General features: G+C 33.0%; 3 protein-coding genes across 8 annotated transcripts in view; 1 reads left to right on the forward strand and 2 right to left on the reverse strand.

Annotated features, from left to right (window-relative positions):
* Positions 1-27,141, forward strand: part of LOC105206053 (protein spaetzle 3) — a 141,510-nt gene that overhangs the window by 14,118 nt on the left and 100,251 nt on the right. The window lies entirely within an intron of this gene.
* LOC105199873 (KRAB-A domain-containing protein 2-like) lies at positions 13,874-14,383 on the reverse strand. Its single transcript, XM_011167151.1, has one exon. It carries the CDS (start codon positions 14,381-14,383, stop codon positions 13,874-13,876), a length of 510 nt encoding a protein of 169 aa, XP_011165453.1.
* Positions 14,401-14,964, reverse strand: LOC105199874 (KRAB-A domain-containing protein 2-like). Its single transcript, XM_011167152.3, has one exon. The coding sequence runs from the start codon at positions 14,962-14,964 to the stop codon at positions 14,401-14,403; it is 564 nt and encodes a 187-aa protein (XP_011165454.2).

Here is a 27,141-nt window from a genome sequence, read left to right on the forward strand (position 1 = left end):
AGTGCGTGGATAAGGGGATTGCGTGGTGATTGCGTGTAAAGAAAAGAATGCTAGTATTTGCTTAGTGCATTATACAAAGCGTCAGAAAACAAACGTTTTTGCTCTCGTGGGGTGATAGAGTAAGTCAAACTGAGAAGAAAAGTTCTGTATTACTTTGCAATTTTTGTAATAGTTAACGAGTTATAAATTAATAAAAATAGCGGATTTAGTCCCACCCGCCGCCAAATCCAATCGCACAATCGTGGTTGCCAAGTGCGCGGAGAGTTGCTGTTTTCTAACAGCGATGGCTGCGTAATATTATTTAATGTTTAATAATATTCTGTATATAGGCGCACAACATTATTTAATGTTAAATAATATTCCAATTAATATACTATAATGTAAAATTATTTAAATTAAGATTATGTTAAATAGTATTTTCAAAATATTAATATAAATATGTACATGTGTAATATTATAAAAATAATCTTATAGTTTCTAGATTTCAAATAATAAATGTTTCTTTATACAATTATTATAATAATAATAAATGGTACATTTAAATCCTTTTTTTTTGTATGGTACGAAATTTTACGTATTACGTATTTACATACTATTTTGTACGTAAATTTAATTTAATTTTTAAAAAATACATAATTACATTAATGTTTTGAAAATACTATTTAACATAATCTTAATTTGAATAATTTTACATTACAGTATATTAATTAGAATATTATTTAACATTAAATAATATTGTGCGCTTACATATAGGATATTATTAAACATTAAATAATATTACGCAGCCATCGCTGTTAAAAAACAACAACTCTCCACGCACTTGGCAACCACGATCGCGCGGTTAGATTTGGCGGCGGACTGGACTAAATCTGCTATTTTTATTAATTTATTACTTGTTAACTATTACGAAAATTGCAAAGTGGTAAAGGACTTTTCTTCTCAGTTTGACTTACTCTATTAACCCACGAGAGAAGAAACGATTGTTTTCCGACACCCTGTATGTGTATTTATTTTATTATAAGGAAGTACATGTACGTATATGGTTGTGTGAATCTTAGAGTAAATAACTGCGTGTGCGTTTGTATGAATAAAAGTTTTCGCGCTAATATGAATAATTTACAAAAATATAATTGCCTAATGGAGATTTGTTAATTTTATAATTGATAATGCGCGGGCTTGTACTCGCGGACGGTGCTGAGAAAGGGCGTCTTTGTTGATATTCTTTTGCAGGATTTATTTTTATATTAGATAAGTTTGCCACAAGAAGTTTTTTTGAGTTGAGAAGAGATTTATATGAAAATCTAACGCGATAATTCTTTACTGGAAATATAAATGAGTTTAGAGTATCGTGAATAAAGGTTTTTGCTTTTAATATTCAAGAGATTCGAATGAGAGAAATTTTAATTTTATCTTAAGCTCCCAAGAGAGTATTTTTATAGATCTTCCCCGAGACGTTATATTTAAATTTCCATTATGAGAGATTTATTTTTTCAGAAATGAAATCTTAATTTTGAAGAAAGGATGATCAGGGTTTCGCTGTCCTAGTGGTGGCTAAGAAGCGTTCGTCCTGATTTTGGGATATGTGCATGATTCAGACAGGAAGCAGATCAGGATTTCGCTATCCTAATGGTGGCTAGGAAGCGCTCGTCCTAATTTTGCTTTTGAGTGGAAAAGAGGAGTAGAGCAGGATCCTTTTATATTTTATGTAGGATAGTTAGAAAAATAAATTATTTTGGAAAAATGAATCTTGAGAGAATAAAATGTCAGAAAATAAATTTAGAGAGAAAATAAATTTTTACGAAACTGATTTCAAGAAAATAAATTTAAATATTAATTTCAAAATGGAAAAATAATTTCCTGATAGTTATTTGATCTTGGTGAAGCTCCATAATTTGAAAATATGTAACCCGCCCTTGATCTAACAGAATGATCTTGCGTTTAAAAGTCGTTTTAGGTTAACACCTTATCGATCATCAGCTCGATCTGATGACCAGAGCTCCGGTTCAGTATTGCTATCAGGGACGCTTTCTCGCTCATGTGTATTCAGATACAAGTTCAATGAAATATCACATTTAGTAAAAAGAAGATATTCGAGGGGGTAATCACTTGATATAATTGTGGGACAATATCTCTGAAATCACTTTAAGATCTTTACGAAATCTTCGTGTAAAATTATCTGTAATGAGATTAAATAATTAAATAAAATTATATAAAATAATAACAATAACAAATAAAATCATGTAATGTGTGAGACAACGTGCTATGTTACGACCCTAGATTTACTGTTGGCCATAATACGCATACGCGAGAAAACGTTCCTTATAGCAACGCTGCTCTAGTTTTGCCCCTATTTATACTGACAGGTTGTTGATAAGTGTACCGGGGGAGGGGGGAGATTTCCCAATTTTTGTCCCTTTTTCAATATGGGTTAGGTCTTTTAACTAGCGCACCTCGCCGCGCGTCGCGTGACTCTCGCCTTAGTTTGCGCTTACGGGAACTTGTCGGCGCTCGCGGGGACCGTGAGACGCGGGGCGACGCGTACGATTCTAGAATTAATACTTTGAACTTTAATATAAATTACAATTTTTAAGAGATTTTAATTTTGAGTATGCGGCACAATAGTATTTTACATGTAGAATCGTTACATTAGTAAAAAGCTAGAGTTTTAATATTGCTTCTATGTAAAGATAATTTTTATTTGCTCCAAATATTTAGATATTTTTAACTCTCTTAATTTTAACGCTATTTTGATTCTGCGAGTACAGTGTGATAATGCAATAAAAGATATAATGTCAAAATATCGATAATTTCTTAATTAAAGGGTATCGGTACTTCTCTAACATTCTATATTTTTTATGGTATTTTCTTGTAGTCGATTTCGAGAGCTTTCGAAAACCCTACAAGAAAGTTTATTTTTGTTAAGTACTTTCCGAGTTATGACGCTTGAAAGTTACAATACACTGTAACCGGCTATTAGATTCTGGAATCAAAAATAGTGTGTTCCATTTAAAAAAGTTAATATAATTTTGATCTGACTTTGGCGACGCCATCCAAGGTCAAGCTGATAAGATCAGTAAATAGATCTTTTGAAACCCTACAACTTTTATCTGAAACTCTTTTTCCTAAAATACTTAGTTTTCGAGATATTTTGCCGTCCCGAAGCTTTTTGGACATCCTGTACAATAAGGAATCAGTGCGCGCGCGTGTTGCGAGGCGCCAGCGGAAGCCGCGAGGAAGGTGCGAGCGAGTGCCGTGAGACGCATTCCTTAAATTCCGCATATGATATTCGATTTAATATAATTTATTTTGTATACGTGATCTTAGTTTATATAACGTGTACATTGCAATAGTGGCCAGTACACGTTATCATTATGCGATCTTGAATCTATTATTTTATTATTATTTATATTTTTAAATATAATGAAGAATATTACAAAAAATGAACGGTTACGCGTAGCTCTTTCTATTTTAATTATATAAATTCTGATTTGAAGATATCAACAGAATTAAATTTATTTTATATGCCAAATTTTTGATATAATTAATATTAATTGTATTTTTAGGAAAATTTAGCTGTATTGAAAATTATATTGACGCATGTATACGTAGGCTGCTCCGTAAGTTTTGCGACTTGGCAACACTAGCGTTACCAGGTAAAATCTAACCTTACCTTATCTAACTTATCAAAAAGTTTAACAGTTCGGAAGATTTTTTCACTCGAAACGTTTTGTCGTACAGAGGCTGCTTGTATTGTTGTACAGTAACTTGAAAATTGTGTCTTAGCAAAAAAATAGAATTAACACAAGAATACTTTCGTGCGATGATTTTTTACGACTTTTGACGTGGATTATCAAGACAAGAGTGCATTGATCAACTTGCTTCCATTTTTGGCAATAAAGCACCACACAAAACCACTATTTGTCGCTGGTTTAATAAATTCAATCGTGGTCGTAGTTCGCTTACCGACGAATCTCGCGAAGGTCGTCCAAAATCAGCTGTGCCAGAAAACATCGATGCTGTGCGTGAACTGATAATGCAAGATTGACATATGACATACGTGAGATTGAGGCATCTCTGGGTGTTGGTATGAATTGCATACAAACGATATTGCATGAACACTTGGCCGTAAAAAAAATTTGTTTACGTTGGATCCCGCATAATTGCTCAAAAAAAGGATCGTGTAAATTGGTGAAAAAAATGCTGAAAATATTCGATCAAGGTACATCAAATGCCGTGTATACACAGGTGACGAGTCATGAATCTATGCATATGAGCCGGAAACTAAACAGCAACGACTGTATGGGTCTTTCAAAATAAATCCAACCCTCAAAAAGTTGTTCGCGCTCGAAACACTTCAAAACAAATGGTCGCTTATTTTTTCGGAAAAACTGGTCATGTTGCAACAGTACCCTTAGAGAACGGTTAATTGTGAATGGTATACAACCATTTGTTTGCTAGAAGTCTTTGGCCAAATAAGGAAAAATAACTCAAAACGACGAATCATTCTTCACCATGACAATGCGAGCTTTCATATATCGGCCCAAACAACCACCTATTTGATCGATGAAAACATCGAATTAATGGGTCATCCACCATACAGTCCTGATTTGGCACCCAATGACTTCTTTTTGTTTCCAAACATTAAGAATAAACTGCGTGGTCAACGATTTTTGATGCCAGAAGAAGCGGTTGATGCGTTTAAAACACATGTTTTGGAGGTACCACTTTTGAAATGGCATGAATAATAAATGGTTTGAGTACCATAACATTATCAAAAATTAATACCGATTTAGTATAAAAAATTAGTACCGATTTTCTGTATTTTAACAGTATCATTACCGTATTACAAATCAGTATCCATATTCTGTACATTAACAGTATCATAATGGTATCAAAAAGTAATATCAATTTTTGGTATTTTAACCGTTTCTAACCGTAACTATTTCCGTTTTACAAATCAGTACCGATTTTCTATATTTAACAGTACCACAGCAGTATTGAAAATTAATACCGATTCTTTATATTTAAACCGTACAGTAACGGTATAAAAAGTCAGTACCTATTTTTTGTTCTTAGGTATTGAGTTCCGATATTAATTTTTAATATAGTAATACCGTAACACTACTAGTATCAGGATTTGTTATTTGCAATAGTACCAAATATTAATACTGATTCTTAATAATGTAACAGTAATTATACTGTTAAAAATTGATAATAAATTTCAATATTGTAATAGTTCTGTATCTCGTGTGAATTACTATATTATAATATCAATAATCGTTACTTGTTTGCTAAATTATAATAATATGTAATAATCATTTATTTATTACGTATATTTATCTATGTATAGTTAATTTTAAAATATTATTTGTAGTAAGAATTATTAATACCAGAAATTTTAATCAAGCACTATACGTCTATGCTACAAGAATATTAAATATACAAGTATTATTCATAAAAATCTGAAGTTTATTAAAAACAGCGCGGTACATATTATAAAAATTTGTTTTTTTAAATAAAATTAAAGATTAAATTTACAATTGTTATAATTGTTATATTGTTACAACTATTTTTATAATTGTTATTACTGTACTACTGTTAGTAAAAAAAATTTTTATAACGGTTATAATTACTTAATTACTTGTTATTATTTTACTTTATACTTGTTTTCAATATATAATTTTCATCATTTATATCGTTTCAAGTATGATTGTAAATGAAAATCGGTACTAATTTGTAAGACGGAAATAGTACTGTTAAAGTATCGAAAATCGATATTACTTTTTGATAATGTTATGATACTGTTAATGTATACAATATTGATACTAATTTGTAATACGGTAATGGTACTGTTAAAATACAGAAGATTGGTACTAATTTTTTATATTAAATCGGTATTAATTTTTGATACATTTGTAATAATATGATGTATTATAACATTTATATATTATTTCAAAAAATAGTACGTCTAATTGACAGCAATAGTTCAACGCAGTGATACGCAGCATTTTGTAAACTAAGAGCCATTTTCAGAAATAGACAAAGTTTGCGGATCGCATAAACACGCGCGCCCCCCCACACACACATATGTTATGTTACATATGTGTGTATAATAGTCAGATAAAAAGAATAATAAATAAAACAATAATCATTACCTTTTCCGCCTTTTTTAAAATAGATAAAATTTTATTAAAGAAATTTTTTTTTATGACAAAATATCAAGTTATTATGTAATATATATACTATATTAGCACATTATTTAAAAAAAAACCTTCAAAAAACTGGTGTTTAATTGATGTCTTAATTTTATTCAACCTTTATTTAAAAACCTTAACCTTCTCCAACACCTTCAATTCCTTTCTTTTTTCAATTTTATTTTCATTCTAAACTTCTTAGACCCTTCCTCCTTCTCTTTTTTTTTATATTATTTTATTTAAAAATCGTAACCTTCTACAACACCTTCAATTCCTTTCTTCATTCAATTTTATTTCCATTCTACACTTCTTCAATCCTTTCTCCTTCCTTGCCTTTTTTTTGTATTGTTCTATTCCTCTTTTTTTTTATTTCCAGTACACATTTTTAAAAATCTTTAATAAAATAGATAATATTCTATTAGAGAAATTTTTATTTTTATAACACAAAATATTAAAATATCACGTGGTATTCACCCATTATTCCTCTATTTAAAGATCATTAAATTTTTATCTTTTCCGCCTTCTTAAATTGATTACTCCTTTCTGTATTAGTTCCATTTCAGAACTCTTACTTCTGCCTTCCTTCTAGCATTAATTCATTTTTATCTTTTTTAAAACCCAACCCCCCATAATAATTGTATACAAACGAGCATTTTAATAACAATACTGTAATAAATGTTAAACGTAATTGCTATCTGAAAATAAAGTACAACACAAAGTATTAATTTTTTATAATGATAATTTTTCACTTATAAATAAGAACGTTTAACAAAAGTTATCTGAGACAATCATGAAGTCATCTAAGAGGAAAAGAAAAATCTTTAGACGCAGAAAACAGAACCAATACAAAAATAAATTTCTAATAATTATTTTGGTAACATATTAATATTACACTACTAACCTCTTGATGCATGTAACAATTCTTATGTGTATAACTGTCAACGAGATTAGGTATAACTATCAACCCGATCTCTACGATAACAGCAGTAAACCTCAAAAGAAAGCTCCAAAATAAATAAATGAATAAACGCACAATCAATCCTTGGCAAGAAGGCTGAGGTAGGCGAAGGTCAAGATTCGAGTGTTCTTTTTAATTTATTGATTTTCGACAATAATAAAAAGTAAATTAACGATTATAAAAATTAATCTTTATCAATTATTCTATACATATGTTTGAAAAACATAACTACGTTACTGCAAATTATAATAAAGTAAATATCAACATTTTATGATATTATTTAATAAATATTATCAAATCGGAGTATATAAAATAATTTCATTATTTACAATTATAGAAAAACAGTAGAATATTCCAGGAGTGGTGGAATATTGTAATATTTCATATAATTCGCGTTGAATACTAAGAACAACCGTTAAAAGTCGATTCTTATCAACAAGCTACGAAAACAGATAATATTCACGAATCGAGACAAAAAAATATTTATTTATGATTTTTACGAATTAAATACTTTGTGTAATAAATAAACAGTAATAATGAACAGTTTCTCATATCTATAAGTATATACATGCATTTATATTTAGTTATTGTGTTTTTATAAATGTCTATAGTAATGCAAGACACGATCAACTCATATGGAGATTGTTCCATAAGAAATTCAAATAATATTTGATACGGACTACTTATCGATTACAAAAATTAAGAAATTATGATTTTATTAACTTGTTGTTTTTTTCACATACGTGTGTGTGCGTGTGCGTGCGTGTGTGCGTGTGCGTGCGTGCGTGCGTGTGCGTGCGTGCGTGCGTGCGTGCGTGCGTGCGTGCGTGCGTGCGTGCGTGCGTGCGTGCGTGCGTGCGTGCGTGCGTGCGTGCGTGCGTGCGTGCGTGCGTGCGTGCGTGCGTGCGTGCGTGCGTGCGTGCGTGCGTGCGTGCGTGCGTGCGTGCGTGCGTGCGTGCGTGCGTGCTGTGCGTGCGTGCGTGCGTGCGTGCGTGCGTGCGTGCGTGCGTGCGTGCGTGTATGCGATCCGCAAAACTTTGCTTGAAAATAGCCCCAAGTTTACAAAATACTGCGTATTACTACTCTAAACTGCTGTCAATTAGATGTACTACCTTCTAAAATAATATAAAAATGTTATAATACATTATATTATTAATAAAAAATGTTAACACATTATTTTAATATTTATACTTTATTTTCGCGATATCTTTTTTTTACCAACTTTTGTATAGACTCGGTGATGTAAATATAACGGGAAGGTACAGTTTTGATACTGATACCCAACATATTACTTTTGCCGATTTCAATATTAATGTAATAACAAAAATCTACTGAAAATGTACTGGTTCAGTACTGATATTCGAAATATTCCTTTAAACAACTTTTGTATAGGCTCAGTATTGTAAATATAACGGGAATGTACAGTTTCGGTACTGATACTCGATATATTACTTTCGCCAATTTCAGTATTGGTGTAACAACAAAAATCTATTAAAAATGTATTGGTTCAGTACTGATATTCGAAATATTCTTTTAATTATTTAATTATGCTACGTCTCGTCCGGATGAATAAGTGTAAATGTTTAAAGCTTAGATTTGTTGACTAAACCTTTTTGATTTATTGAAAAATATAATTAGAGCAAAATATAAACGGATAACATATTGTAAGAACACTTGTAACTATGTAAACTCGGAAAGAGTATAGAGAGTAACAAAAATAAACTGTAATAGGTCTAATTATAAATAACTAAAGTAACAGAATCCACGAATTTAATATTGTTTCATGAAAAAAAACGTTAATTAAATGTTAATTAATGGGCAATTATAAAAACGAGCAAAAAACTTGCGAAGATTTGTTCCATCCAGCAGTACGTCTAATCTCGTCTAAACTAATACCTTTAAAGCTGCAAAAGAAGTTAAGGCATGACAAGTAGAGTGTTCCAAAAAAAGACTTATATCTATCCCCTCTGCGCCTAACTCCGTTTTGATCCAACGGCCAAGAGTTTGTGGAGAAACAGAAATGTGGGGAGAGCGAAGAGAAATGAAGAAAGAGCCGCAGTTTACCTAACGGAGATCATGAGTGATTTGCAAGTAAAATTTTATTAAAGAATAAATGCAAAGCTCTGGTTTGTCTGAGAAAGGTTTGAACACTAGTAAAGGCTGAGGTTTACCGACCCCGGAAGTTTTAAGTTTGGCAGGGATTTTAATAATTATGGATTCTGACATCGTAATATTAGCGACCTGAATAAATGCTAAAGTTTGCATTCTTTGGGCAGTTGTAAGAGCGAGAAGTGTCGTTAGTTATCTCGAAATTATTTCCAAGGAAAGATCCTCATGAGGATATAAAGAAGATAAATAGTTAATTACAGGAGATGGATCCCAAATATAATTATAACAAGGACGTTGTGGCTTTAATGCAGCGACGCCCTTAAAAAATCTTTTTACCAATAGGTGAGAGCCTACTTTGTCTGGGGAGATGAGAGAGATGGCCAAGCGGTATGAATTTAAGGTAAAATATGAGCCTATAGTATATCCGAAAGAGCGGAAGAATATGAATTCTAGTAACTAGAATTCTAGTAACTAGAACAAGAATTTTAGTAACTAGAATTCTAGTAACTAGAATAAGAATTCTAGTAACAGAGAAATTGAGGGGTTGAAGAAACTGGCTTGTTTCTGTTTACAAAAAGACCACCGTAATCTAAGAGGTTTTGTGTATTGCACCATGGTAGCGTCCGAAATTAAAGCTAACGTTGCATCTACGGCTGAAGGTGGCGTTCCTATGCGCAAGAAAGCTTGCCGGATAATCTCGCTGCTGCCAGGGAAATCTTGGTCCAAGTCAGGTGAATATCTCTGAAAGGCGATGAGAGCATGTTAATGTTAGGGTTAAATAAAATCGGTTGGTTGACTACGAGTCGGTTGAATAACGGAAACCACGGTTGAACCGGCCACCAAGGAACAACATCAATTTCTTCCGCCCTATCAGTAATAATTTTACGTAGTATTTTTAAGATCAAAATAAAAGGAGGTAAGGCATAAAAATAAAAATTACTCCAGTTTAATGTGAAAGCGTCAACAGCTTGAGCTAAGGGGTCCGGTAGTCAAGATATAAAGCACTGACATTTATTGTTAATTGACGTAGCAAATAGGTCAATATCAAAGGGACCAAAATAAGAGTCGATATTGTTGAAATAATCATGACCAAGAGACCATTCCTCCAACACGACGCGTGATTTAGTATCTGCATCAATATTTTGAGCAGAAGGAATGTACAAAGCATAAACGAAAATATTTCGTTCTGCGCACCATTCCCAGAATTCACGGGCTAATTTAGATAAAATCAGAAATTTAATCGATCCCATACGATTGATGTATGAGAGGGTCGTAGAGTTGTCAATTCTCAAAAAGATGTTTGAACCTTCTAAATGAGATGCGAAGCATCTCACTGCATGGAATACAGCCAGGAGTTCCAGGTGATTAATATGAAACTGCTTTTTACTAAGTGATCAAAACTCGTGAGTCTTAACTCCGTTTGATACAGCTCTCCATCCCGTCAAAAAGGCATCGGAAAAAATCTCAAAACTGAAAGAATTTGATCTAATATAATTACGCTGAGATCCGTCTGCAAAGATAGATTCCCACCATAAAAGATTTTCTCTAATCAAGGATGGGAGAGACAATTTAACTTCAAAATTTTCATTAGAAGATGCTAAAACTAGGAATTTCTCTCTTTCCAAAATCTTAGAGATTATGTTGTGTATAGTTTCTCTTTTGATCACCGATTTTTGGTGATGATCTCCTATAATTTTATAACTTCTTGAACTTTATTCGATGGTAGTCCGTCAGACGTGAGAGGATGTCGCGCACCGTAGATAACGCTCGCGAGATGCATTTATGGTTTAAATTCAATAACTTTTTAACAAATGGTCAGAAATAAATTCTTCAAAAAAAGATTTAAACTAAAAATTTATAGCTAATTTGCCTAAAAAGTCAAATATTTTTTTGTTTTTCGAAGATTTTTTGTTTTTTAATTATTTGGTTCAATATTTCAAAATTTATCATTTTTTTACGATTTTTCACAAATTTTTCAAAGTTTTCTGTTTATGGTTTGCATTTTTATAAGTTGCAAAAAAATATTTTTTAGATTGTGGTAAGATTTTTGCGTAAAATGCCGTAAAACTGACCTAGCTTTCATTTTTTCCTTAGCCAGAAAGAAATTCATAAATAAGTCAAGTCCGAAAAAGCCGTTTTTGCGAATATTTAAAAAATAGAGGGTAGTTGAAAAAAAACGGACAACGTAGTCGTTTTCAGCTCATCAAAATTCTATAAAAACATCATTCAACGTTCAAAAAATAAGACCCCTAATTTTGTAGACCTTTGTGTTATATGCTGAATATAATGTATAGAAAGCGGAAGTTCTTGTAATACCGAAAGAAATGTAATAAAGATATATATATATATATACACAGGGTGTCAGGTAACTACCGCCCGTGGTTTCGTGGGTTGATAGATCAAGTAAAACTGAGCAGAAAAGTCCTTTATCATTTTTTAATATTTGCCATAATTAACGAAAAAAAAAATTAATAAAGTCTGCGAATAAGTAACATATATATATAGTTACTATATATATATATACAGGGTGATTCAGAATAACCCGTTGTCTTTCAAGGAACGTATTCCTGGTCGAATTCTAAGACGATGTTTCCTTTGCCAAAAATTTGTCAGACGCTTAGATTTTGAAATATTAGCCGATTAAGTTAGCGTATCATGGGTCGAATACAGATGGTACGCAGGGGCGGCGTACTCACCGTTACGTGCGGGTGTGTCGTGAGGTGCCTGTTGCGCTCAGCTGATACAACACACAAGTCTTTCTCCCCCCTCTCTCTCTCTCTCTCTCTCTCTTTTTCTCTCTCTGTCACATCACAATGCTAGCTTTAACTTAAAAATGTAATTAATTTTCTTCTTAATTTTAATGATTTTAATAAGAGAAGTGCCAGGAAATTCTTTGTACAGTCGAAGAATCGAACAAAGAATTGCACGAAATCTACAAAAGAGAGAGAGAGAGAGATAGAGAGAGAGAGAGTGTGTGTGTGTGTGTGATAGAGAGAGAGAGAGAGAGAGAGAGAGAGAGAGAGAGAGAGAGAGAGAGTGAGAGGAGAGAAAGACTTGTGTGTTGTATCAGCTGAGCGCAACAGGCACCTCACGACACACGTAACGGTGAGTGCGCTGCCCCTGCGTACCATCTGTATTCGACCCGTGATACGCTAACTTAATCGGCTAATATTTCAAAATCTAAGCGTCTGACAAATTTTTGGCAAAGGAAAAATCGTCTTAGAATTCGACCAGGAATACGTTCCTTGAAAGACAACGGGTTATTCTGAATCACCCTGTATATATGTTACTGTAAAAACCCGAACTACGGTAAATCCTAAGATTTTCCAGTAAAACCTAAGATTTACCAACTCTTAATGGTAAAAGTCTGAACAGATCTGTGATCATTGTTCATTTCGAATTTTTACCACCATTCACTTGGTAAATCTTAAGATTTACCGACATGAGTTGGTAAATGTAAGGATTTATAAAAAAGGGACGATTTTTTCGGGTTTTATCATTAGAATTTAGTACATGCTAGGTTTCACCAGTGACGGTAAATGTTGGTTTTGGGAATAAAACAATAAGTACTTCTTAATCATTTACTTCAATTAACTATCAGTCAAAACCTTACATATTTTTATGTATCATATGAAAGTAATTATTAATCATTTATATTACTAATCAGTTAAATCCTTTCCTATTTTAAATTATTTTCATTTAGTATTTTTATTTATTAATTTTTAGTAACTAGTCATTTTAAAACACCTTTAAAATACTTCTTAAATAGTAAAAAATAACACAAATAAGATAATCTTTTCACAAACATAACGCTTACGTTGGCTAATCTAACTACATCAGTATTTTTCTTATTATTTGGTATTTAACAAACAAATTGAAAAAAGACAATTAATCAATTATCATTTATTAATAGGTAATAAAAAAAACATTTTACTTGTTACAACTAACGCTTACGTTGGCTAATCTAACTAAATCAATATTTTTCTTATTATTTGGTATTTAACAAACAAATTGAAAAAAGACAATTAATCAATTGTCATTTATTAATAGATAGTAAAAAAAAAAACATTTTACTTGTTACAACACGGAGTGCTATTGTGGCATTTAGAATTACAAAGTAATCCTGATAACTTGCAAGCGCATTTCTTCGACAAGCATTTTTTGAGACAGTTACATTTTTTGAATCCTTGTCCTCTAGTTAACGACAATTTTCCGACAACTTCTCGAAGACTCACTTCTTTATCTTTAACAACTTCTTCTATTTTTATAAAATCTTCAGAGCATGAGGTAAACTGATTCTGTGTGTAAAGCTGCTTTAGTACTCTAATTTTGGTACCCAGTTGGTAAAACTCATTGTCCTTTACATCTACCACAACTGCAATAATGCTTTTCGGGTCAGTTTTAGCTCTGTCAATGTCAGGTACTTTCAGTCTTACATTTTGGCCAACTTTCACATTTGGATATTTATCAGCCGACATGGCTTTTATTTTTTCAGCTTGGTTTTCCAAATTCAATTTGCTTTCGTTTTTATTGTCTGAACAGATTCTATCTTTTTCGGTATTGGATCTTCTTGAGCTTGAGTTGCGTTTTCTGTCTCTGAATCGGTATGTCTCTAAATCGTTACATTGGTATCATTGGTTATTTGCTTCTCCTTCATTTTTTTGGTTACAATCATTTCGTTTTCTTGTGTTTTGTTCCTCACGTTGTCACTGTTTATGTCCTCTTCTGACTCATTTTTAACAACGTTGTTTTCCTTGTCCTGTTCAATTACATTTTCGACGGTAATATTTTGTTCCGTGTTTTTTTGCGAATGCAATAAATTCTCTAAATCTTCTTCAGATCTTAATAGTCCAATCATATCCTTAGGAATTGCTGACGTCGCAATGCCCATTTTCATTGGACTACCAAACATTGCTTCGTAAGGAGAGCATTTAATTCCCTCGTGATATGCTCTATTTTTCATGGCATGGATGAATTTCAAGCCCTCTGACCACTTTGACAACTGATTGGTTTCCATCCACGTGCTAAGCATATTTTCGATGTCTTGATTGGCACGCTCCACTGATCCTTGACTCTGGCTATGTCTTGGCTTTCCATGTACAATTTTAAAATCCGGCCACATAGAGCATAAATTTTCAATTATTTGGTTACAAAATTATCGGAATAAAGGATGCTCGGCGCTCCAAAAGTGGTGAAAATATCCAAGAGATGATATGCAACTTCTGCTGCGAGTTTAGTTCGAAGTGCACGAAGGATCACAAATTTAGTAAGATGGTCTTGGTAAACTAATATGAATTTATAATTTCCGTCAGGGTTGGTTTGTAGGTCTATGAGATCTATTTGACAACGTGAGTTCATTTCACTATGAAGTATAGGCTTGATGACAATGCCCTTTTTCAAAGTCTTCTGTTTCTTTTGATAAGGTTGGCATAGCTTCAAATACGTCATGATAGCCTTAACTGTTATGTTTTTATACTTGCGGTTACATTCCGTTGTCCTTCCACCGTGTCCAACAGCAACATACATTTCTTCGAGAATGTTGAATAAGTCGACATAATACTTGATTTCTCCATTCTCTTCCTTCATCGGTGCAATTAGCCTTTCTTCGCCGCCTATAGTCAAAATATCATAGCGCTTTATACGCCTGTAATGAACAGCTTCCTTTTTTTCACGTTCTTTGCAGTTTTTACTTCCTCTAAACATTTTGCGTACTGTCCTTATCGAGATAAAAGTTATTATCTTTCTTGCTTGCCACGAGCTTGTCCATTATTTCATAAAATCTATGTTTTACACTCATTTTGATTCATAAATTACTAAACAAAACAAAATAAAATAAAAGTTAAGGCTCTTTTAAGTGAATTAATTTAGAGAAAAGTGAGCTCAAGAGCCACGCAGGATGTCGGGTGCAAATAAATAATAAAATTCTTCAATGTCAAACGTTTCGACCTTTAATGACGGTCTCCTCAGTGATAATACAATTCTATAAAACAACAATCGTACTGATTAAAATATACATTTCTCACAATAAACAAATAAAGAACAGAAATAAGAAATGAAAACAAGTTACCAAATAGATAGAGATTGTGCAAAACCACGGTGTACATCTTATTACAGCGTCTTAGAATAAAAATATTATGAAAGACCTCACAGAGCGTGTGCCGAAACAAGAGTTTTGTGAAACCACATAGTTGGTTGCTAACAAATAAATAAATAAATAAGAGAAAGATATTAAAACGATAACTTTAAAACTTGTGGCAAACAGCCATAAAAATTAATTAATTGAAAAAGATGAATAAAAGAAAAATCAATAAAAAATTAAATAAATAAATAAAAAAAGAATAAAAATGGAAGCTGTACAAGTCATTAGATATAAAATTGTAAAAAAAACACTTATACAAATTAATGTAAATTCAACAAAAAGGGGAAAAAAAGGAAATAAGCCGAAGCGAAAATTATATACAAAATACCTTTAAGCACCAAAACTCGTGTCACCGCCTTGAGATGGGATATTACATCTCGGTGAGAATAGATACAAATAATAAGAACCGAAGCGAGGTAGCCTCGGTGACCTAAACAGAAGGAATAGAAGAAGGAGGGGTGATGAACCTAAGAAGGGGGAATACGCTCGAGGATAGGAAGATACGCATCCGAAAGAAGTTCCGTATCGCTTTGTTTATTGAGTCCGTGCATTTGATTTTTGATGTGTAGCATCTCAGATATGGATCTTTTGACATACGATGGTTCCTTGTCTAAAATTTCCACGTTCTCCCAATCGAATTCGTGATTTTCTCCGATGCGGTGTAGCGAAATAACTGAAGGAGAACTGGCCTTTCTAATGTCTGCTTTATGTTCGCTAACTCTTGTTTTTAATTGGCGTTTTGTCTGTCCCACGTAAGTTCACAGTTAATTTTATAAACTACGTCATTACAAGAAAGACGCTCTGTATGGTCTTTGCCAGTAGTTATAAATTTGTTCAGTTTGGAAGGGATTGTGAACGCCACACTGCAGTCGAATTTACATGAGAAAGACGAAAATTTTTCTGATACGGACTCAGTGTAAGGGATCGTAGAAAATCTTCTCACACGTTTATCATCCACGCAGGTGTTATCTTTATAAAAAAGGTGTTTGAGTCTGAAATTTATCATAGCGAAGATAAAATTTAAAGGATAGTTATTTTCCAATAAAATGTTAACTAAAATTATGAAGTTGTTACGTCCCGACCGAGCGCGGTCGCCGTTGAGCGAAATACGCGCGTTTCGGCGAAACTGGCTGTTTCGAAGCCTAAGCTTCGGGGCTCCACAGCCCAGGAGCGGATCGCGTGGCCAGATTTACCGGCGGACGGGCCCGATTTTCCGCGACCGATGGCCTAGTGAGGGGAGTTTTATAACTTTAGAAGGGGTGCCGCGAGAGCGCGAGTATGGTGGCGTCGGAATCGTTCCAGGGACTATCTCCCTCCCGGATTAAATAAGTTACGAATTCTTCCAGCTCGTGGGGGCAACGGTCACAATCGAGAGGGTGACGGCGGGCAGCCACGGGCGCGCAGCAAGAATCGCACTTTTGCGGGTTGTATGGGTAGCCGAGATAGATGTAGTGAGTAATTACCCCGAGGTAACTTTCTTTCTTAAAACTTGATTGTTTGCCTTTACACTCGAGGCATAATACTGTTGACTCGTCGTCGTTTCGAAAATACAGTGAGGTTACACACTGAGCACTGCGTAACCATATACCGAACGAGCGATTCGCTTCGCGTTGGGTACGGACCGAGGAAATGGCAATGCGCTGCGGTGGGCACATGCTCTAATTTACCGTATACGTTTTACTCTTCAGGGCATAAGCATGTGCACGTCTCTTCGATCTCTATTATGGTAGGCTCGGTGTTAAGGTATGGCTTGGTTTCCGAGTCGTACAAATGACGCGCGAGGTCGTTTAGTGCTTCGTAGCACTCGACGCAATCCACCGCGGTCTCCGGGAATGAGATTAAACGATTGCAGGACGAGCAGCGTAGGGCTTCTTCGTCCCCGCCGACAATTAGGTAGTGACGCGTGACTGAGTTGAAAAATACGCGGTCGCGAAGGGGGAGATTATTTCGGCACCCGTCGCAAATGATGGTGTTGTTAATCTGGTGTTGATGGAAGGTGGCCAGGCTACACAACGCGGAGTTAAGCCAATCGAAATATGGGGCTTGAGTTGAAAAGTACGCGTGTGACATGCTTTGTTAGACGTTGCGACTTAGCTTTAGTATGGCGGTTGCTGTTGGAACTGTTGGCTATGCCTTGGTGGCCGCTCTGGTCAGGTGATGATCGTCCTCGTCCTTCCCGGCTGTCCGGCTGTCCTCGGGCCTCGATCGTGATGCTTCGGTTTGTGCACTACACTCGCGTCGCGGTGTTGCATGCATGGAAGCGGAGGAGGTTAAGCGTGGTAGTTTAAGCAAAAAAGCATTTGTGAATAACTACGCTTTTATTACTACGATATAAAGCACAATTTAAACTACGATTACATCGAAATTAAGCTTACAGTAAAAATAACGATGGATTTAGAGTTAGACTTAGAATTAGAATTAGAATTGGAATTTGGATGTGTCTCGATTTAGGATTTGAGTTAGAGTTTGAATTCGAATTAGAATTAAGATTGGAATTGGAGTGATTCGTTTGGATTAGCGCGAACTAGTAGCTCAGGGGAACTCGGTCGCTACAATTGCGACACGGAACCGTCCTGACTACACTAGCCCTGATCTCTACTCTCGAGTTCGAACTGCCCGGAGTCGCGGGCTGCATCCCTATTTATATGATTTTGAGACAAAGCTCTGAAAAGAGCGCGGCAAGTCGGTACCCTTAGTGGGGGGTTGCTGCTGATGCAACCACCACTCAGATTTCTTAAATGAGAAAACTCAAGTGCCGTGCGAGCGGACTTCTCCGCCGCGACCATCCGGCACTGAGAAATGTCAGGGAAATGTCAGTTCACGATTTTATGACTTTAACGGTCGCGCGACAGATTTCTCTGTCGCGGTGTCTTTCAAGTGCCGTGCGAGCGGACTTCTCCGCCGCGACCATCCGGCGCTGGAAAATGTTGGATTGAGATTTTATTACTTTTCGAGTGTCGTAGGCGCAGTTTTCTTCTAGCAACCTTCCGTCACTGGAAAATGTTAAATATGATTTTACGACTTACTGGCCGTGCGTGCAGATCGCTCTGCCGCGACTATCCGGCGCTGGAAAATGTTAAATTGAGATTTTATTACTTTTCGAGTGTCGTAGGCGCAGTTTTCTTCTAGCAACCTTTCGTCACTGGAAAATGTTAAATATGATTTTACGACTTACTGGCCGTGCGTGCAGATCGCTCTGCCGCGACTATCCGGCGCTGGGAAATGTTAAATAGACATTAGTCTATGATTTTATGACTTACTGGCCGTGTGTGCAGATCATTCTGCTGCGACTATCCGGCGCTGGAAAATGTTAAGAACAGGATGCGACCTGACAGTTAGATTTGTTAGCGAATCCCGGCTTGCCCGTCTGTTTTATACCGGTGTCGAAAAAATTTATACTCGCAACGTCGCGGACGTGACAAAGTTCTTCCGGTGGAATTGAGGATGTGATAATAACAGTACTTTGTCAACCATACCAAAAATAACACCCTTTTTATGACACAGGGGGTGGAGTGAGAAAAAATTTAAGTATCTTCCTGAAAAAGTTGGTTTGCGGTATTGATCGAAAATAATTCTATTATTCACATTTACAAGCATAACATCAAGAAAACTGATTTTTCCCTCGAACTCTCTCTCCATGGTGAATTGTAAACGGTCATGCATGGAATTAAACGTGTCAAGGATGCCCGATAGCGAATTAGCCGGGACTGCTAATATAATGTCATCTACATATCTGCAGTAAAAAGGTAGATGAAAAGAAAGAAGTTTTAACGCCTTGCACTCCAGATCCTGCATGATCAAATCCGACCGTTTACAATTCACCATGGAGAGAGAGTTCGAGGGAAAAATCAGTTTTCTTGATGTTATGCTTGTAAATGTGAATAATAGAATTATTTTCGATCAATACCGCAAACCAACTTTCTCAGGAAGATACTTAAATTTTTTCTCACTCCACCCCCTGTGTCATAAAAAGGGTGTTATTTTTGGTATGGTTGATAAAGTACTGTTATTATCACATCCTCAATTCCACCGGAAGAACTTCATAATTTTAGTTAACATTTTATTGGAAAATAACTATCCTTTAAATTTTATCTTCGCTATGATAAATTTCAGACTCAAACACCTTTTTTATAAAGATAACACCTGCGTGGATGATAAACGTGTGAGAAGATTTTTTACGATCCCTTACACTGAGTCCGTATCAGAAAAATTTTCGTCTTTCTCATGTAAGTTCGACTGCAGTGTTGCGTTCACAATCCCTTCCAAACTGAACAAATTTATAACTACTGGCAAAGACCATACAGAGCGTCTTTCTTGTAATGACGTAGTTTATAAAATTAACTGTGAAGACTGCGATTCTTCTTACGTGGGACAGACGAAACGCCAATTAAAAACAAGAGTTAGCGAACATAAAGCAGACATTAGAAAGGCCAGTTCTCCTTCAGTTATTTCGCTACACCGCATCGGAGAAAATCACGAATTCGATTGGGAGAACGTGGAAATTTTAGACAAGGAACCATCGTATGTCAAAAGATCCATATCTGAGATGCTACACATCAAAAATCAAATGCACGGACTCAATAAACAAAGCGATACGGAACTTCTTTCGGATGTGTATCTTCCTATCCTCGAGCGTATTCCCCCTTCTTAGATTCATCACCCCTCCTTCTTCTATTCCTTCTGTTTAGGTCACCGAGGCTACCTCGCTTCGGTTCTTATTATTTGTATCTATTCTCACCGAGATGTAACATCCCATCTCAAGGCGGTGACACGAGTTTTGGTGCTTAAAGGTATTTTGTATATAATTTTCGCTTCGGCTTATTTCCTTTTTTTCCCCTTTTTGTTGAATTTACATTAATTTGTATAAGTGTTTTTTTTACAATTTTATATCTAATGACTTGTACAGCTTCCATTTTTTATTCTTTTTTTATTTATTTATTTAATTTTTTATTGATTTTTCTTTTATTCATCTTTTTCAATTAATTAATTTTTATAGCTGTTTGCCACAAGTTTTAAAGTCATCATTTTAATATCTTTCTCTTATTTATTTATTTATTTGTTAGCAACCAACTATATGGTTTCACAAAACTCTTGTCTCGGCACACGCTCTGTGAGGTCTTTCATAATATTTTTATTCTAAGACGCTGTAATAAGATGTACACCGCGGTTTTGCACAATCTCTATCTATTTGGTAACTTGTTTTCATTTCTTATTTCTGTTCTTTATTTGTTTATTGTGAGAAATTCATATTTTAATCAGTACGATTGTTGTTTTATAGAATTGTATTATCACTGAGGAAGACCGTCATTAAAGGTCGAAACGTTTGACATTGAAGAATTTTATTATTTATTTGCACCCGACATCCTGCGTGGCTCTGGAGCTCACTTTTCTCTAAATTAATTCATAAATTACTTTTAAACATCAAAAACACAAACAGAAATCAAATTAACGTGCGTGTTCAAACGTGCCAAACAATCGACTGACTCGTACGGTGGCGGTACGGGTAGCGGGGGCTGCAGACTGCCCACGAATACGAGACGATGCGCCAAACACGTCATGTCTTGTCTTTTTCAACATTTAACGTGCCTTTGAGGTAAATCCTGAAGATTTACCAAGTGAATGGTGGTAAAAGTTCGAAATGAACGATGATCACAGAACTGTTCGGACTTTTACCATTAAGAGTTGGTAAATCTTAGGTTTTGCTAGAAAATCTTAGGATTTACCGTAGTTCGGGTTTTTACAGTAACACACACACACACGCGCGCGCGCGTGTACACACGCACACACGCGCACACGCGCACATACAGGATGTCCTAGACCAATGTATAAAGATTACTACGATGAGGTAGGAGGGATCGAGATAAATAAAAAATTCTAATAGCAGTTTGCAATATTTGCAATAATTTTCGTGTAATAAAATATTAAAGTCAGCCGAATAAGAGCGCGCAGAGAGGCAAACGGTTGGTCGCCTGAGCCATAAGATCGCCCGGTTCGACGCGGTGCGGTGTCAAGCTATCCTTTCCCTCGCCGCGCGCCACATACCGTCGCCTACAATCGGGCCGCAGTGGGCTGTCCTACGGCTCAGACGAGCGACCGCTTGTTTCTCCGCGAGTTCTTATTCGGTTGACCTTAATATTTTATTACTCAAAAATTATTGCAAATATCTCAAAATGTTGTTAGACTTTTTCATTTATTTCGATTCCTTCTACCTTCTCGTGATAATCTTTATACATTTGTTTGGGACACCCTGTATATATGTATATTAAATAATATATTTGTTGGTATTTACTGTATTATAATTTGTTATAATTTTCAATATTGATACCATTATCACGCAATATTCGTACAATTTGTCTATTGAAATGTATGTATAAAAAAAGATAAAAAGAACAATTTATAAATAATAATTAATTTAATATGACAGTTACAATTATTTTTATATTTGAAAGTCTAACAGCAACAAGTTCTTTACATTAAATTTTTTTTATTTCTATTACTTTTTAAATACCTTTCATATTCAATTAATGAGATATTATAATTTTCTTGAAGTAATAACTCAGACACAGATGTAACATCATTTTGTGTGATATTTTCTGGCAATTGGTTTTCTTGATTATCAAGGTTAGATGGTAACTATTTAAAAAGTTATAAGTTAAAATTAAAATTAAAAGGTCAATATCTAATATTGGCAACTTTTTAACTTAACTAATTAATTTTGCAAGTCATTAATTTAGTTAAATAATTCACTCAATTGATAGCCATTTCATTATTGTCAAATGACGACGGAGATGAAAGAGATGGTACATTTAATTGTTTTTTTAGCTCTTGACACTTTTTAGTATAATAATATTTTCTTTTTGGCATTTCTTCTTTAAATAAAGATTATATTCCCTCACTATTTATATCGTAACAAACCTCAAAATTTAGAAAAAAGCTCAAAAATAAATAAATGAATAAACGCACAATCGATTCTTGACAAAAAGACATAAAAGTTAATTTTTATTAAGAACTCTAAAAAAAACCAAAATAGTTGATTTAGGAAATCACATGGTGTAAGGAATACTAGGTATATCATTGCGCATAATGGCTGCCGTAGATGGGAATAGCCAATTAAAATTGGTCACAAATGCAGCCGCGAAATTTAACGTTAAGCCTTGTGTACCAATAAAGAAACTTCTAAAATAAATTAGTTTTATAAATTGGCTTCTTCTCTTTATATTTTGCGTTAGCAACAATACGAGCGTTCATAGAACTTATATTTAAATTAGTTTTTGTAATGCATTATAATTAAATAATAAAAAATAAAATAAAAAATTATACTGTGTCACTTAAAAAGAAGCATTTTAATTTACAGTTCCGTATAAAAAAAATTTAAATTAAATTTATAAAATATTAATTATAATTTCGGTAAGGTAAAGGAAAGTAATTTTACAAAAACATTAAATAATGTCAATTTTGTATATAGTCTTTTATTAGTTATGATTATATACATATTTTTAAGTTTTACAGAAATGAAATAGTTGATCACCAGCAAAATGCTTCTATAGGAACATTAATGACACAAATAAAAGAAGAAAAAGAAAAACTGTTGATAGAAAAAAATAAATTAAAACAAGAAAATCAAAAGCTTGTTGAGAAAAATATAAATCAATGTCAACAAGTGGAACAACTGCAAACAGATGTAGAGTAAAAATCAAATAATATTAAAGAAATAACTGTAAATAGACAAGCAAAAGAAAATATATTCAAATAAATTTTAGTGAAACTTTTAACTTATAAAATTGAAATATATAACAATAAAAGTAAAAATAAATAATAACTAAAACAAAAAAAATTTAGTAACTTATTGTAATATAAGATGTTATCTGTTTTCTATGTTTTTTTGTTGCACAATCTATATATTTTCTTGTTCTTTTTTTTAATTAAATTATTTTCTACGATTTCTATGTTCTTCTTTCTTAATCTTATATATGTTCTAGTTTGTACTAGACAGGCAATTACTTTTTTGGGAAAATTATTATTAATTTTTTTACAAATAATATCTGTTAATTTGTTGATTAATTTCATAGTGACAGTTTTAATAAAGATTCCAAAAATTTTGGAATCTTTATTACAACTCTCACCATGAAATTTTATAAATTCTTCTTCCATAATTCGAGCTACTTCCTGAAAGCTTGGATTTGGGTAAATACAGTTGCCTCTGGATAGGAAGGAAATCTAATTATTAGGTTGGACATTGGGTAAAGTTTTGGTTGGAACACCCAAGTCACTGTACTGATCTCGGAATCGATGTGCAACATAACCGGTGATATACAAAAGTGCACTTTCTTCTACTATTTTGCTAGCTGTAATTTGCTCAAAAGTCTCCAATAATTCCATTTCGTCGTGATTAGATTTATAATTGCTTAAATCTATTGCTCCAAACACAAATCCATAGAAAAATATTAAACGATGGTGTTCATAAGCCAGATAGCACAGAAAATTAAAAAAAAACTTTTAACAAAAATGAAGGTTTATATCACCAATTCTGAGTTTATTTTGAGATGCAGAAACATAAACCTGAATTCTTTTTGAATTCTGTATGCTATCTGGGAAATCAGATCATATATTCAAGATCGTTTTAAATTTTGTCAGAGATAGTCTACATTCAAATAATAAAATTATTATACAGTATTAATTTTGAAATCGCACTTAAGATAATCTTAAATATAAGATTGGAACATAAGTACCAATCACATTTGACATGATTGTCGCCTTTATGATTTATTTGCTGTTACTGTAGACCTTATAAGTATGAACTAGCAATTATCAGTCCATATTTATAAGATCTATAGCTGTTTCCAATAGAATTGTTGCCTAATATTTCCTGAGAAACATCCAATATGAGAATTTTTCATATTAGAAATTTTGTAGTCACAGAAAATTTTCAATAACTCTGAAATCTTTACAAATGCAAAAAAAAATTAAAAAATATATTTACAATGATACAAACTGATAACACAGTTAAATAAGATTACATTTTTCAAGTACTTTCTACTTCTTTTTCTTTTTGTTCTATTTTGTTTTCTTTATTTGCTTCTTTTTCGGCTTCGTTTATGGAAATGTCTTGTGATTCTGTAATGTTCATAAATGATTGTTCTTCTTCATTGATGATTTGATCTTCGTCTGACAGAAATTGCGAGCATGTTACATCGATGATATCAGTAGAATATGTATCTTCAAGATCAATCAATAATGTACAGTTACTATCCTCTTTAATATGTTGTCCTGGCGAAATTGCGTGTTCTGACTGCTTGCCTAGAATATACCATTTTAAACGATGTCGGAGTTCCACGGGTGTTGGATGATCATGACTTGCACCCATTGATCTTAAATATGAGAAAAAATTTTCGAGTATATCCTAGTTTAATCTCCTTGTTAGTAGATAGTCGACTTGAAATACTTTGGACGAGTATTTTTCTTGAATGTACAAAAACATTTCTTTCAGAGACTTATTGCATATTAAACTTTCTTTTTGAAATAGCAATAAAGCAGACTTCTATCCAACCCGCATTTCTTCAATAAATTGGTTTATATTATTTATAATTCTATTTTGTTTGACTAAATCTATGCCGTAAGCATGTAAACTACTATGATGTTGATACTTTAATTTGCTATTAAAGATATCGAACCAATCGTTAAATAATTTTAAGATTTCTGAGGTTTGTTTCCATTGATTGTAGTTGAATAGTCCTATTTCCCCGCACCATTGAATGGCTAATGCATTTTGGTTTAAAAACACTTGAGCTGCCATTTTCACATTTTGACGTTGTTTCCCTTTTACATCTAAATGTGTTCTACTTATGAGTAATTTTTAACTTACCTTTATTAAATGTTAACAATTCTTCCAAACAACTCTTATTGATCAAATCTCTTTTTATTCTAAAGCCAGAATCAAAAAAAATTATTTCTAGCCAATTTCAACAAATGTGAAACATCTGCATAAAAAAATTTTTTAGGGAGTTATCAATAGGATGAATAATAAAACATTGCTTTTCTACGTGCATTTTGGTGTTTTCAGAATTACTGAAAATGTTGATTCCAATGTTCAATTCATTCCATAATTTAATGTTAGTAGAACCCATGTCACAGGTTACTTCCACAACAATATATTCAGCTTCATAAAGATCATGTATCACGCTAAGGAGAATATTTTGGAACATTGGCTGATCGAAATCATAATATACAAGCTGTTTCCATTTTTTAAACAGTCTTCGTGCCATAATAAACTGACATATTTTATGAGAGCCATATATTTTTTGTTCTTTCCTTTCAATGTCCAATTTATTGGAAACATATAATTCGTCGAAAGTTAGTACGGTTAACTTATCAATTGTATTAAAATTACGGCCTTTATCTTTCATAATTTTTAATATATCTTTTAAAATGCCGGGTGAAATATCAAACGCCGCACACTTATATAACGTTGTCATGATTGGCAATGGTATTGGCAAATTTTTTTTATATTTTTCAAATAACGGTAAGCCTTTGGGCTTAATGATCTCAAGCCAATTGCAGATACAATGTCTTCGGATGACCATCTAACACGATTATTGTTGGGTGACATTAATTTTTTGATTTGTCCAGGCGTAAATAATTTACGTAATATATCAGTTACTAATCTCTCGGCTTCCTTCTGTCTATTTACAGTTATTTCTTTAATAGTATTGGACTTTTGCTTTGCATTTGTTTGCAGTTGTTCTACTTATTGACATAGTTTTATATTTTTCTCAACCAGTTCTTAATTTTCTTGTTTTGATTTACTTTTTTCTATCAACAGCTTTTCTTTTTCTTTTTCTATTTGTGTCATTAATGTTTCCACAGAAACATTTTGCTGGTCATCAACTATTTCATTTCTGTAAAACACAATTGGATTTTAATGTTGCTATTATACAATTTAAATTGTTTAAAAAAATAGAATAAAAAGAGTGATTAATTAAGAAATAATTTAAAAACAAACAAAAAAGATAATTACTGTTTAATGTTAATAAAATACACACAAAAATTAAAAATGATTAATAAGAAAAAAAAATAATAGAGCAGTAATTATAAATAATAATAGATTAACCAAGAAGTATAATACATACATCTCTTGCATTGGAATATTCAATGACAATGTATGTTCATCTTCAGAATTTTCTTTTGTTGTATATATACATTCTGTTAATTCTGTAATGGCACCTGTTTTTTTTCTGAAATATACCAGGAAATATTTATTTATTGACATTATATATATATATATATATATATATATATATATATATATATATATATAAATTGATCATTTTTCATATAGTAGATATACATATTACATTATATTTTTACATAGTAAAAGCTTTTTTTTTATTTTTTCGAAATAAGGTTCAAATAATTATGTATTTAAAAATACTTACTGTAATTTCATTCTTTTTTGTTTATTTGTTGTGTTCTTGTCTATAGTTTCCGTACTTATTGATCTTTTTTTTTGATTTTTCTATAATTAACATTTGTAAAGGTATAGAACCTTTTTTTAGCTTCTTTAGTTCTTTAGCAGGCACATTGTTTGAACGTGGTTTCGTCCACTTAATTTCAAAGCAATTTGCTTCAAAATAGAGCTCGCATATGCTTGCTAAAATTTTTATTTTATGACATATTTATTAATATAATGAAATATTTTATATGATCATTTTTAATATGATTATTATTTTTTTTTATAAATATTA

Source organism: Solenopsis invicta, chromosome 12, assembly GCF_016802725.1.
Source record: "Solenopsis invicta isolate M01_SB chromosome 12, UNIL_Sinv_3.0, whole genome shotgun sequence".
Taxonomy (NCBI): domain Eukaryota; kingdom Metazoa; phylum Arthropoda; class Insecta; order Hymenoptera; family Formicidae; genus Solenopsis; species Solenopsis invicta.